Here is a 15,100-nt window from a genome sequence, read left to right as displayed (position 1 = left end):
GTCGCCTGCGCTAATGCACGCACGGCCATGCGTTTTCTATAGTCGCCCGAAGTTGCCTCAGTGAGGCAACTTTCGGCGACTATTGAAAACGCATCGTCACGTGTGCATTAGCGCACGCGTGGGGCCATTATTGGTTAGAAACTGCACCTACCTACACTGTCTGTAGTATTATTGAGTGTATGAGTGATCTGGCTGTTTCTGCCTAGGGATAATGGGAATTATAGCCCACAACTCAGCTCAATCAGTGTCCCAGAGATGCTTACAAGGATCTCCTCACAGTATTACTCAACTGCTGCACTGTTCTGCAGGGCTGTGTAGACACTGTATGTTTTGTATAAAGTACTTTCCCAAGAGCTTTATCTGAAAGGATCATTCATGATGAAAAACGCAGTTTAGGTTGTAAAACCTTTAGTGCAAATTTTTGCATTGTTTAAAGGTGCTTGCGTCCAAAGCTGCTCCTAGTACTTCATAATAGTGGCACTGCTGCCTTTGTCCAGCCTCATGTTAATTCATTTTACACAAGTGTGTCTAATGACCCAGGGGAACTGTGAAGCTACTGCCAGCTTCTGAGTCTTCATCAATAGATGCAGTGCACTTATGCAATTTTGACTTAAATTAAGTGATCCCATTCATTTTCAGCATTTTAAGGCATTAGGAACATTGCTCCCTTGTTGATGCACTTACTTAGAATTGTGGAAAACAATACTGCATTGTTGGTAAAAATATGGCAATTGCATCCAAAATTGCACTGTGCACACTGTGACCCCTATAGTATGTTCTTAACACTACACAATAAAATAGCAGTTGAATAATACTGAAAAGAGCTGGTTGATTTATTACTTTCATGATATAATTTGTATAGACAGGGCATGATTTAAGAATTTGGTGCCCCTAGGCCACCTGGTTGTTTGTACCCTCAACCGCCCTCAGCCCATACTTACACCTGACTGCTCGCAACCAACCCCTAACCACTGCAGCACGTCACCCATCTGCTGCCACCCACTCCGATCCCCCAATCTTCTTCACTGCAATCTTCTTCAATGGGAACTGGGTGGGCGGGAGATTTAAATGTCTGTACAAATCTTCTGTCCAGTATAGCTGCTGCCCCCAAACATCCGCCGCCCTAGGCCTGGGCATTTGTGGCCTACCCACAAATCCAGGCCTGTGTATAGAGACTTTATTCTTACTTTTTTACTTTTCATTCTTATTGTTGGCTCTTTAAATTAGTAGAGACAGATTTAAAGCTTGCAGTATTTTAATATACGTATCATGTAACAGCTTTTGTTTTTTCACCGTCTATTCCAGTTCTTGCCTTGGCCTCTGGGAGTGAACTAGGCAAACTTACCTTTTTGGGACTTGTGGGTATAATTGACCCGCCAAGACCTGGTGTCAGTGAAGCAGTTCAAATCCTTCTGGAATCTGGTGTCTCTGTCAAGATGATCACAGGAGATGCCCTGGAGACAGCCCAAGCGATTGGTGAGGAAAAGCTTATGTACTCCGTATATGTACTTATTTGGAATATTCTTTGCAGAGTTCCAAACTGTCACAACAAACACTATTGATGGTGGTCCTAACAGCATACAATATGTTTTACCAGATGTACCTGAAGGGACTGTTTTATTTGTAGCAATAAGGCTTTTATTCACTTGCATACATGCACTTGCCACTTTGCAGAGTAATCTTCTAAACTGGGCTGCAAACATGAGGTTCAGTGTTGATAAATGCAAGGTTATGCACTTTAGCAGAAATAATGTAAATGCGAGTTATACACTAAATGGAAGTGTGTTGGGGGTTTCCTGAATTGAGAAGCATCTGGGAATTTTTGTAGATAAACAAGTTGTATTGTAATTGTATGCATTGTCATTCTGTGGCTACTGAAGCAACTTTTGTACTTTCTTGCAAAAAAAAAAAAAAAGACATTTAAGGAACCACCAAACAAAAAATGAAAGTCTTTTAGGCTCAGGGCACACACTCAGATTCGGGGAGATTAGTTGCCCGGTGACAAATCTCCTCTTCTTCAGGGCGATTAATCTCCCTGAACTGCCTCCTGCCAGTTAGAATGTAAATCGCCGGCGGGGTGGCCCTCGGAGTGCTTCATTTTCCGAAGTTGCCTCATGAGGAAACTTCGGACTACTTCAGAAAACGAAGCTCTCTGGATGCCCTCCCGCCGGCGATTTACATTTTAGTCGCCCAAAAGAAGAGGAGATTTGACACCGGGCGACTAATCTCCTTGAATCTGAGCGTGTGCCCTGACCCTTAAAGTAATGAAAATATAATGTCCTGTTGTGCTGCACTGGTATAAGTGGTGTGTTTGCTTCAGGAACGCTATAATAATAGCTCTTCTGTGTAGCCATGGGGCTGCCATTCAAAGCTGAAAAAGGAGAAAAGGCACAGGATACAACAGATAAGCTCTGTAGTATACAATGCATTTCTACATGGCTTATCTGTTGTATTCTATTTGTCTAGTGCTTGAATGGTTGCCCCCGTGGCTACACAGCAGCTTGTTTATATAAATTATAGTTGTGTTTCTGAAGAAATACACCAGTTTTACCAGTGCAGGAAAACAGTAAATTATATTGTCATTTCTTTAAAACCCTTTTTTGGTGTTACTGTTCCTTTAACTCAAGGGACGAAAACATAATTTTGCATCTTTATTGGTCCCTGGTAAGGTCTCACCTGGAGTATGCAGTGCAGTTTTGGGCATGATTACTCTTTATAAGTACATTATAGACAGATAGCGGGAGATCTACCAGGGGTGCCCAGACTTTGTTACCCTGGGATCTACTCTCGACACCTGGCCCACATCAGGAGATCTACCTTGAAAAAAATAGTCGGCCGTCTACCGTACGGCACCAGAACAAGTATCCCAAGTCCATAAAATGGTTATGATACTAGACAGAGAGTGATATTCTGAGACAATTTGCAGTTGCACTTGTTGTTTACTTGTTATTTGTGGTTTTTCAGTTATTTAGCTTTTTATTTGTCAGCTTTCCAGTTTCAATCTGGTTGCTGGGGTCCAAATTACCCTAGAAACCATGCATTTTAGGAGAAGCCTGAATAGAAAGATGAGTAATTAAAAGTAGCAACAACAATAAATTTGTAGACTTCCAGAGCATTTGTTTTTAGATGGGGTCAGTGACCCCCATTTGAAAGTTAGAAAGAGTCAGATCTGAAGGCAAATCATTCAAAAACATTAAAAAAGTTAACGCAATGGTAAACTACACCCTCTAAAAGACACCACACGGAAAACACAGGCCATGCTTGTACCCACTTGTGTTTATTTACATTCCAACTTGCTCTTGCACCTACTGTAGCACATGGGGTGCAAGGTAGACTTGTACTTGCAGGGTGAAGGTGAGCACACCTGATGGAAATACAGGTACTTCTCGGTGCATTTTAAATTAATAAAAGCATACAGATCTCTATGGGCTGTGATGTAGACCCCTCCCTCAGCTGCTCCATTCAGGCCTCTCCCAATAGGCAGCTGTCAAATGAGCAGAATTGATCCAAATGCGGAAGGAGGTACACAGGAGCCATGGAACTGTGCGGCGATTAGAGCGAATCCGGCAGGGGGAGCTTGGGAGATTGCGGTCAAACCAGGAACATTACCGGGATCTACTGGTAGACCACGATAGACGTCCTGAGCACCCCTGCCGTATACTAGAGGAAAATAACTTTCATTTGACGCAACGTAGGTGGTTTTTCACATTGCGGGCAGTAAGTCTGTGCAATGCCCTGCGGGGTGATGTTGTAATGGCTGATTCTGTTAATGCCTTTAAAGGAACAGTAACACTGAAAAATTTAAGTGTACCAAAGTAATTAGAATATAATGTACTGTTCCCCTGCACTGGTAAAAGCTCTGTGTTCGTTTCAGAAACTTTGTTATAGTTTATATAAAAAAGCTACTGTGTAATCACTGGGCAGCCATTCAAGCTGGAGAAAAGGCAAAGGTCACATAGCACAAAACAGATAAGCCTTTCAGAATACAATGGTGTTTTAGCTGTTATCTACTGCATATCCTGCGTCTTTTCTCCTTTTTTCAAGCTTAAATGGGTACCCCCCACTGCTACACAACAGCATGTTTATATAAACTACTTTCTGAAGAGAGACATAGGTTGTGATTTGGGGAGATTAGTCGCCCAGAGACAAATATCCTCTTCTTCGGGTCAACTAATCTCCCCGAACTGCCTCCCCTGCCTTCCCGCTGGCTAGAATGAAAATCGATGGCGAAGTCGAACATTTACTCGAGCTTAGTAAATTTGGCCCTATGTGTGCTGGGTTTTGTTTTAGAGATGTTGAACTTGATGGACTTTGGTCATTTTCATCCCAACTTAACTATATAAATAAACAAGGAAGAATAACAAATGTTGGATGGCTGTAATATCCACATCCCATTTAATCCCATTCTTCACAGGCAGAAGTATTGGGTTATCCAATGGACATCTCAAAGCCATTTCTGGAGAAGAGCTGGACCAGATTGATGAGTCTGCACTCTCGTCCATCGTCACCAAGGTAGTAACTTATTATATGAGATTTGTGTGGGATTTAACAGATCATCAGTCGATCAGTTGTTGCTTTGTGTTGTGCTCGGCAGGTGTCTGTGTTCTACAGGACAAGCCCAAAGCATAAATTGAAAATCATCAAGGTATGTATATGCAGTAAAATAAGCAATCATAACAGTTACATTACCCCACAACTGTTTTTGTATTGTTTATAGTGAAATACTGTATCTTTTTTTTAATGTAGCTTGGAAGTGTTTCAGGACACAATGTTCTAGTTGCTTTCCTGTCCAGTTTGCTTTATTTATTTATTTATAGAAAAGTCTTTACTTCTAGTGAACTATCTGAAAACAACTAAACAGGAAAAAGTGTAGGTGAAGGTGAACAACCCCTTTAATCTACTCTACCAGAAAATAGTAACTCTCCATTGTAATTGAGTTTGATGGATCTATAATATATATAAACTGTATTTCATCACATATTCCCTTCACCTGCCCATTAAACACACATAATGCAGGCTTTGCAGAAGACAGGAGCAATTGTTGGAATGACAGGAGATGGAGTGAATGATGCAGTTGCGCTGAAATCAGCCGACATTGGCGTGGCAATGGGAAAAACAGGCACAGATGTCAGTAAAGAGGCGGCCGATATGATTTTGGTAGATGACGACTTTTCTACTATTATGTGAGTATTATCCATGGTGAAAATACAACCCCAAGGATAATTCTATGTCACATTTTTTGTTGGTTTTCTGTTACACAGTGTATGCACACATTTACATTACAGCTAGGGAGGCATCACCACAGGGGACTGGATGGGAGATTTTGAACATCTCCTGCCCACCCAGTCCCCACTAAAAAAGATTGCAATAGGGCCCAAAGATGCAGAGCCCATGAGGAAGCAAGTTTGTATAAGGAGTGGGCGTGAATGAAAAGTGGGGGCGGGGCATAGGGATACTGCATCTCAAAATCCAGCCCTGTCTGGAATTAACACATATCATGAGAAGATGTTACTTTCAGGGCTTCCTTTGTATGTTACACTAAAGAGTAGCATTTCTTGTTAAATACATAGCCATAATACATACATTTTGCTCTTAAAATTACCATGTTTCTGGGGCAGCCTCAGACGCCACCTTGCCCTCTTATCTTTCCTGTGCAGGGGTCGGGGTGGAGGTGGCAATTGTGCTCTCTCGCACTAGTAAAGCCAAATTAGTCTTTTAAACGGAAACATGTCTTTTAAAGTTACTAAGAGCAGCTTTTTGCTGCAAGTTTTTCAACTCGCTTCAATGGTGCAGAGCCCAGTCTATAAAGTTGTGCTCAGCACTCCTGCCTCCTGTACCCAATTTCATGCAGATGTATCTATTAATGCAGGGAAACCTTGTAGCTTCTACCACCTCTGATTCAATTGGTAAATCCAGTATTCCCACAGCAGTTTGCTTCAATTGCAGCAGCACATTTGTGCTGAAAGAATAGGGTGCACACATCACTCTCACACCTATATGCGGAAATGACACCAATTGGACATCAGCCACAGTTGCATCAGGCTTATCTCCCCCTAGCACCCATAATACTGGAAATATTGAAGAAAACACTACATTGTGGGTAAAAATAAACACGGCATGCAATTTCGAAATTGTATTCTGCACTTGCCGACATAACTGACCCCTGTGATATCTGCTCTTGACCCTGTATTCATACTTAACAGAAAAGCATTTAACTGTGCACAAGCAAATAACCCTGTACTTGCATTTCCTTTACTCTTTTATAGGAACGCCATTGAGGAAGGGAAAGGGATATTCTACAATATCAAGAATTTTGTTAGATTCCAGCTAAGCACGTAAGTGGGGATGAAATATTAGACTGCTAGTATTTCTTGTAGGGATGCACCGAATCCAGGATTCGGTTCGGGATTAGGCCAGGATTCGCCCTTCTGCCTTCTGCCTGGATGAAACCAAATCCAATCCTAATTTGCATATGCAAATCATGGGAGGGGAGGGAAATCCCTTGACTTTTTGCCACAAAACAAGGAAGTAAAAATTTTTTCCCCTACCAACCACTAATTTGCATATGCAAATTTGGATTCCGTTCAGTATTCGGCCGAATCTTTCACAAAGGATTCGGGGGGTTCGGCCGAATCCAAAATAGTGGATTCAGTGCATCCCTAATTTCTTGGCTGAGTTAGTTTGAGCCTCTTTTTTGTATTGTCTGTGATCAGGCAGCGTCGTCTCTTGTCTCATACAGGCAGTGTGAAGCTTCTAATTGTTCAAAATAACCATTCTCGCAATTCTTGCCAATGCTTTTCAAAACTTTTTCCATGTTGTTTTGCCTGCAGTAGTAATTTAAGATGTTGGGATGCCACCTAGAAAAACAGGTACTACAAACTGGAAGGATTTTAATACTACCTTTCAGCTGCTAATATGTTGAAAAACCTACAAATAGTAGCAAATGACCAACTCAAAGTTGTATATTTATCAAAATATACTGTCCCCACATACAGTATAACATGACTTACATACAAAAAGAGATAAACTAGGCAGTGGCCACTGCCAAAAACCTATAGAAATAATTATAAATAATAACATTCTTATTGGCCAATCATAAACGTCCATATTGTGCCTTACTAATGAACTAGGATTATAATAAGCATTTGAATGTTTGATGTCCAAAATCCTGTGTCATAGTAGATGACTCCTCATGTGTCTTATAACTGACCTTTAGTAGAGTCAGTTACCCTTCATCAAGGATCATTAACCTTTATTGCTATTTCTTGGAGAGATCTGAGTGTACTCTCTGAAGCTGTAATTTAGCAAAAAAATAACCACAATTAAAGTGTATATAAAACAATGGGATTATAACCAGGTAGTGAATTATGTGATGGCAGATTTAGTCGCCTGGTGACTAATTGGCTCTTCTTTGGGGTGACTAAACTCCCCGAAACGCTTCCTCTTGTCCTGCGCCGGCTGTAATGAGAAGTCACCTGCGTTATGACACGCGTGGCGCTTTGTTTTCTAAGGACGCCCAAAGTTGCCTCGTAAGGAAACCTCGTGCGACTTCGGAAAACGCAGTGCCGTTTGTGCTTTAGCGCAGGCGACTTCTCATTATAATGAATGGGAAAACACGAGGAGGCAGTTCGGGGAGATTGTCGCCCAGAAGAAGAGGCAATAAGTAGCCAGGCGAGAAAATCTCCCCGAATCTCCTCGTGTGAACTAACCCTTAAAGGAATGACATTGTGATTTGTGCTCAGGAGTTGTGTGTTTGTGTTGGAGCTGGTCAGGGCTGGTGTCATTGGAATAACTGCAAGGTCATTCTGTCACCCTGATATCTCAGACTTATCTGTTATACATGTCCCGTGTGGTGTACAAACTGACAACAGACCTGACTGAATTTCTTTAGAAAGAAAACCACTTTTGTCAGAAGTAACTAAACCAATGTGTTTCCGTTTCAGGAGCATTTCTGCCTTGAGTTTAATAACTTTATCAACGGTCATGAATTTACCAAACCCTTTGAATGCCATGCAGATTCTTTGGATAAACATAATAATGGATGGTCCTCCTGCACAGAGGTAATCCCACAGCAGCAGTGTATCCCCCCAGAATATGTACATTTGCATCTTGTGTAGCTAGTGTTCCCACCTGGCTGGTATTTTACCGGCCTAACCGGTAAAACACCAGCCAAGGCCGGGGCTGGTATTACAAATTTACCAGCAATGTAGCTGCCGGAAAATGTGTAATACACCTAAAAAAATCCTGTGGCCTGCCCCCAGCCTGCTCAAAACTAACCTTTTTTCCTGGGCTTCTTGCCAAATGCCCCCTCCGCCCCCTTTAATGGCACAACCCGCCCAGCAAATAGCGCACCACGGCCCCGCCCCATCAGCGGCACAACCCGCCCCCTTTAGCGTCACAACCCGCCCCCTCCACCTGCCGTGAAGATTTTTTTAAAAGTTGTCAGCCCTATGTGTAGCTGGCAATTCTGAAACTAGGGTATTTTATTCTGCAGCACTACTTCCATATTTTTTCTCCATCCCAGTTGTCCCATGTGCTGCCATATGCAGAGGACATGCATAGTACAGGTATTGGATCCGATATCCAGAAAGCTCCAAATTAAGGAATAGCCGTCTCCCATAGACTCCATTATAATGAAATAATCCACATTTTTAAAAATGATTTATTTTTTCTCTGTAATAATAAAACAGTAGCTTGTACTTGATACTTGATCTAAGATATAATGAATCCTTATTGGAAGCAAAACCAGCCTATTGGGTTTATTTAATGTTTACATGATTTTCTAGTGGACTTAAGGTATGAAGATCCAAATTACGGAAAGATCCGTTATCCGGAAAACCCCGGGTCCAGAACATTCTGGATAATAGGTCCCATACCGTATAGAAGTTTTCAGCAGTCTGGTTACTAGGGTTAAAATTACCATAGCAACCATTCACTGATTTGAATAAGAGACTGAAATGGGACTGAACAGAAAGAAGAGTAATACATTTGTACCCTTACAGAGCATTTGTTTTGTAGGTGTAGGGTCTGTGACCTCCATTTGAAAGCTGAAAAGAGTCAGAAGAAAAATGCAAATTATTTAAAAAACTTAAAAAAATAAATAATGAAGACCGATTGTAAGGTAGCCATTCTATACCATACTAAAAATCAATTAAAGGTGGACCACTCTTTTAAAACAGTGATTTGTGCTTTTTAATAGCCAAAGCATGGAAATCTCCTTATATATGTATTGAATTTGTAAATGGACTGGAACTTGTACAATGAAAGTACTAGTACTGTCTTGGATAAACAATCAATCTTTCTACACAACTTGGAGCCTGGGATATCTTACAGATATCAGGGGACATTACCTACATATTTGCTGTCTTTGTAACTACAGAATGGAAACAAAGTTTCTATACTGATATAGGAGATTAGTAAAATGTAATCTTTATAGTAAAAAACAACTTAGTTTGGGTGGTCACCAAATCAGTTTTGCAATTTTTTACTTTCTTTTTCTCTTCCTTGTTATTTTCATTATACGCGTAAGCTGTCCAGTCACTGCTCTGCATATTCCAGTGACAATGCTCATTTGTTTTATTCCATGCCATATCTATTTTTTTATTTCAGCAAATGCACTCATAATCAGCATGTACAACTCATGCAGTATTTTATAAAATGTATCACTGGAAACTTTACTGAAAACTATGTAATTAAAATATGTTGTAATTGAATCTATTTAGTACAGAGATTCTGTGAATGACTGCAATGTGAAGTTCTCCCTCATAGAAAAGGCAACACATTGCTAGTTAATGCATGTTTTTTAAGAGAATTATCATGGCAGGAGGCAAGTGTTGCACTAAAAGGAGAGCAATGTAAAGAGGAAACATTGTATTTCCAAGTTTTGAGTCTGTGTCAACGTGACTTGTCATTTACTCATTTAGCAATGCTGCCAGTGCAGTTTAGGAGTAAACTGGATTTCTGAGTGTAAAGGAAACAACCACATGTCTGCGATTCTAATTTTAACAGTTTGGGAGTTGAACCTGTAGATAAAGATGCCATCAAACAGCCACCCCGTAATGCCAAGGAATCCATCCTCAGCAGAGCCTTAATACTGAAGATTTTACTCTCCGCTGCCATCATCATAAGCGGCACCCTATTTGTTTTCTGGAAAGAGGTTTGATTTTGTGTTTTATTATAGGCAAAGACTTGGATAATAAGGCATGCCGCTAACTGATTCTTGTAATGCAGCCTTCAAACACAACTGCTACCATTAAATGTACTGTAATTAGGACTCTCCTCCAACCAAGGGGCAGATTTACTAAAGGGCAAAGTGGCAGTCGCTAGCGAAAATTCCCCAAAAATCCCATCTGCTGGGACATCACCAATTTAACAGGAGTAGAGGACAATTTGCTAGTGAAAGAGACCATAGTTTCGCTGCCCTATCGCCAGGGGCGTTTTTGCAAACTAAAGTGCAAATTTTATAGAACGTTTCCTTTCGCCAGAGTTTCCTTCGCCAGCTTAGACCTGGCGAACTGATAAAATGAAGCTACATCCTCCTCAATCTTATGAGTAACTGTTATTGTGTTTAGCATACAGTATGTAATAAAAGTTCTTAATGAAAAAGTTGTTACGTTTACGCCACCATCAAGCAGATGTTAAAGGTTTGCAGGGTACAATTAAGATTTGCAATGCAATAAAATCCTAATGAAGAATATTACATTTTACATATTTGCAGATTTGTTCTCTTTACAAATTGTATTGTATTACATTCCCCCCATAGTGTTTCTATTGCCATTTTCTCACATCCAGATTCCTGATGGTAAGGTGACGCCCAGGACCACAACAATGACTTTCACATGTTTTGTGTTTTTTGATATGTTCAACGCACTGGCTTGTCGTTCTCTGGTGAGTAAATTTCTTACACATGTGACAATAGGATCACTTTCACATGCCACACTTGCCATGTTTTTTCTCACTCTTCCTTTTCATCTTTCAGAATAAAACAATATTTGAGATTGGCCTCTTCAAGAACCGTATGTTTTGGTATTCGGTACTGGGATCAATTCTCGGTCAAATGGCTGTGATCTATATCCATCCCTTACAGAAAGTCTTTCTAACCCAAAATTTACATGCACTAGGTAAGCAACTGTCCGGAACACAAGAGTTCATTGGGATCAGTCTCTGCTGTGATGCTGTCCAACTTATGTGGTACTGAGAGCCGGCATTTTTATGGCCTATGTGGTGAGGTAATGTAAAACAGTGTTTACTCCCTGTTTTTAAACCACACCTACTTTAAACCACACCCATGTTACCCCAAGACCATATCCACATTAATGAGCACACCAAATAAAAAAAAAATGGTTGGTGCTCATATCACTCATATGTGAAAACATTAAGTGATATTAAAACATATCCTTACATACATTCTTGCACCCCCTCTGTGGATAGCACTGCACCCTCCAGCACTTGATTAAACAACTTATGGGCCCCCAACAACAATTTCCAAATGCTAATAAACCCTCAGAATAAACCCTACCAGGCTCAAGTCCCACAAGCAGAATATGGCACACACAGGGAGCATAGGGCAGCCAGAATATGGCACAAGTAGCATACGGCAGTCAGAGTATGGAACACACAGGGAGCATAGATCAGGCAGACTATGGTACACACGGAGCATAGGACAGACATAGTATGGCACACACAGGGAGCATAGTGCAGGTAAAGTATGGCACACAGAGGGAGCATAGATAAGGCAGAGTATGGCACACACAGGGAGCATAGATAAGGCAGAGTATGGCACATACAGGTAGCATAGTTAAGGCAGAATACAGGAAGAGACAGGGAAACCTATCAGGACTCTAAGATGAACTGTTCTTACTGTGCTACATACAGTGCTGGTGCCCCTCCAGCAGTTTGTGTGAGGTGTGAACAGATGAACAATGTGAGCACTTTCAGTCTGGGTCTGAGTAACCAGTACAGGGCTTTACAGGTGTGAACAAAAGAGGTGTTACAGGTGTGAACAATGCAGGTACACCACCACTAACATGCCATCTAATACTACATTGCTGCAGTGATACAGTATAAAAGTAGTATACTCAGAAATGTGTCCTGGTCTTCCAGGTCCTGACTAGACTTAAGCAGTTCCCCTTTAATTGACAGTGGAATTTGCATGCCGGAAGTACTTAGATATCTCTTTATAGCCTTCCATTGATGTCAAGGTGAACTCTTCTCTGATCCTCCCTCGGCTGCTTAGGAGAGCCCATTCTTGCTGAGTGTAAACACAACACCCTGAGAGGTTGCAAGGGTTATAGAATCTACATACCTCTGGAATACACTTGGATTAATAAATGAATGAAGTTCTTAATATTTGTTTAGTGACAGTTACCGTGTCAAGCCATTCTTCATAAAGCTGTAGATTTTCCCAGCAGATCTGCCATGAACATCTTGCGTAACACACCTAATGGATAACTCTAGAATACACAAGAACTATATTTACCCTAAACTGTCCACACATCCAGTCATTACTCATAATGAAGGAAAAGCTTAAGTCTCATATATTCTACATTTTTAGCAACCATATGTGATACTACTTGAACCTGGGTCATTATCTTATGTGGTAAAGAATCATCGCTCTTACTGACCCTTTAATGCAATGTGAAGTTCATGCGTTTATTTCCATTGCAAAGGCCAAAGGTAGAGCAGATGAAAGAGGTGTGGGTGCGGTGCTGAAATGGAGTACATGAGCTCAGTAGTTAGCACCCTCCTTACGTTAACAGTTTGGGTAATGGTTATACTCCGGTGTTAACTTGAGTGCAGCAAGTACCAAAGAACTATTTATTGTTTTGCATTTATCATTAGTGAATAGTGTTTTGTACATATGCATATTATTTTAAAGGCCTACTGTATCATATTTTTATTTTCCCTCTGTATTTATCTGATTGAAATATATATAGAACTTTTTTTTTTTGCAGCCCAGCAGGGGCAGTTAAAGAATAACTAAACCCATAAATAAATATGGTTAAAAACACCATATTTTATATACTGAACTTGTTGCACCAGACTAAAGTTTCAGCTTGTCAAAACAGCAATGATCCAGGACTTCAAACTTGTCACAGGGGGTCACCATCTTGGAAAGTGTCTGTGACTGTGTCAGTGGGCTCTGAGCAGCTGTTGAGAAACTCAGCTTAGGGGTCATCACACATTATCAAGCAGAAAATGAGGTTTGTCTGTAATACAAGGTGATGCTACAGGGCTGATTATTAATGTTTAATGTTTTTTTCCCAAAATGCATCAGTTAATAGTGCTTCTCCAGCAGAATTCTGCACTGAAATCCATTTCTCAAAAGAGCAAACAGATTTTTTTATATTCAATTTTGAAACCTGACATGGGGCTAGACATTTTGTCAGTTTCCCAGCTGCCCCAGTCATGTGAATGGTGCCTGCACTTGCTGGCAGGCTGTTATTTCTCTAACTGAATCAGTCTCAGTGGGACTTGGCTTTTACTATTGAGTGTTGCTCTTAGATCTTCCAGGGAGCTGTTATCTTATGTTAGGGAGCTGCTATCTGGTTACCTTCCCATTGTTCTTTTGTTTGGCTGCTGAGGGGGAAGGGAGGGAGGTGATATCACTCCAACTTGTAGTACAGCAGTAAAGAGTGATTGAAGTTTATCAGAGCACAAGTCACATGACTGGGGGCTGCTGGGAAATTGACAATATGTCTAGCCCCATGTCAGATTTCAAAATTGAATATAACAAAATCTGTTTGCTCTTTTGAGAAATGGATTTCAGTGCAGAATTCTGCTAGAGCAGCACTATTAACTGATGCGTTTTGAAAAAAAAATGTTTTCCTATGACAGTATTCCTTAAAGCTTTACTTCTCCTTTAAGACACATAGAACTGCAGGAACTATTTGTCACACAAAGGTGCTAGAGAGATACTGTAAACCTAAAGCAGCATCGTTATTCCTTTGTAAATTTAATTTAGCAACTGATTTCTGGGAAGTATCATCCTTTTATCAACTTGGGCCCAGGTTTGACTTTGAAAAGGCAGATTATGTTACTATCATTATAAATATTCCCCAGTATCACATGCAACTTTGAAGCAAATAAGTTCAGTTAGAGTCAATTTAATCAGATAGATTGATTTATTTGCTTTGTTTTTCCACTCCCGGACAGATCTTCTGTTTTTAGCTGGGTTGGCCTCTTCCGTTTTCGTTGTGTCGGAACTAATCAAATTCTGCGAACAGCGCTGCTGCAGGAAAAGAACAGTGAAAGTCCTGGAGGAGGAGATTTAAGTCATGTTTGCTAATGGTGTTCCCCCTGTATAACAAGTTATTGTTGACACTGTGACCCATGATGTGATTTCTCTCGATGTCACTTGGCAGAGCCGTATGATATTCCCCCAGTATTTATGTACAGTTGACACTGCTGTATTTATGAACGAAAACAAAAAAAAACCCATTATCCAGCATGATTAGCAACAGAAAGACTTGCAAGAACTCATCACACCAACCTCCCATATCATCATCAGTTTCATTTTTTTTGTACTGTATAATCCATTTGAAAATAAAGACTAATCATTTATTTTTTAAGTAATAAGCATTGTCTGGAAACGTTTATATCATCACAGAGGCTCGGGGGTAGGGGGACTGGGATGTTCAGACACTGTTTGCTTTTCACAATGTACTGGCCCATAAGCAAAAGAACAAATGAAAGGGCACACAGTGCAGAGAGTTTATTTGTTTCTAGAACTCGGGATGTAATTCATTTGTGCTTTTGTAATGCTCCTCTGGGAACAAAGGATAATGGTCATAATCTCTTAGATTAATGTCCAATCCCTTCCAAGTAGAACAAAGTCACATTAAAAGTTATAAGAGGACTGAGTGATTATAAATCCACACTGCAGGGATACAAAGGGATGCTTTCTTACAAATAGTATATAACAGGCATGCCATGTTCTTGTACACACGTACATAAATTATGACACATGCACACCGCAAAGTGTGGAGCACCCAGAAGCCCTTGTAATAGCAGGGAGAGAATTAAAGAAGAGAGTGCATAATGCAAGTAAATGCAGATGTGAAGTGTGAACCTTAAGGCTAGCACAGCGCATGGAGAATTT

At 40.6% G+C, this 15,100-nt stretch overlaps 1 protein-coding gene across 3 annotated transcripts in view; it reads left to right on the top strand.

Moving 5' to 3' along the window:
• The window catches only part of atp2c2.S (ATPase, Ca++ transporting, type 2C, member 2 S homeolog), a 73,294-nt gene extending 58,717 nt beyond the window's left edge, over positions 1-14,577 (top strand). For 2 of the 3 annotated variants that reach the window (XM_018259771.2, XM_018259770.2), the window contains exons 18-27: positions 1,306-1,476; positions 4,415-4,512; positions 4,595-4,645; positions 5,017-5,183; positions 6,267-6,335; positions 7,944-8,060; positions 10,009-10,156; positions 10,792-10,887; positions 10,979-11,120; positions 14,155-14,577. In XM_018259771.2, the coding sequence (XP_018115260.1) occupies positions 1,306-1,476; positions 4,415-4,512; positions 4,595-4,645; positions 5,017-5,183; positions 6,267-6,335; positions 7,944-8,060; positions 10,009-10,156; positions 10,792-10,887; positions 10,979-11,120; positions 14,155-14,273 (1,178 nt within the window). In that variant the 3' untranslated portion in view covers positions 14,274-14,577. 3 annotated transcript variants of the gene reach the window in all.
• The last annotated feature ends 523 nt before the right edge of the window (positions 14,578-15,100 follow it).

This window comes from Xenopus laevis, chromosome 4S, assembly GCF_017654675.1.
Source record: "Xenopus laevis strain J_2021 chromosome 4S, Xenopus_laevis_v10.1, whole genome shotgun sequence".
In the NCBI taxonomy this organism is placed as follows: Eukaryota; Metazoa; Chordata; class Amphibia; order Anura; family Pipidae; genus Xenopus; species Xenopus laevis.
This window is presented reverse-complemented; position numbering and strand designations above follow the sequence as displayed.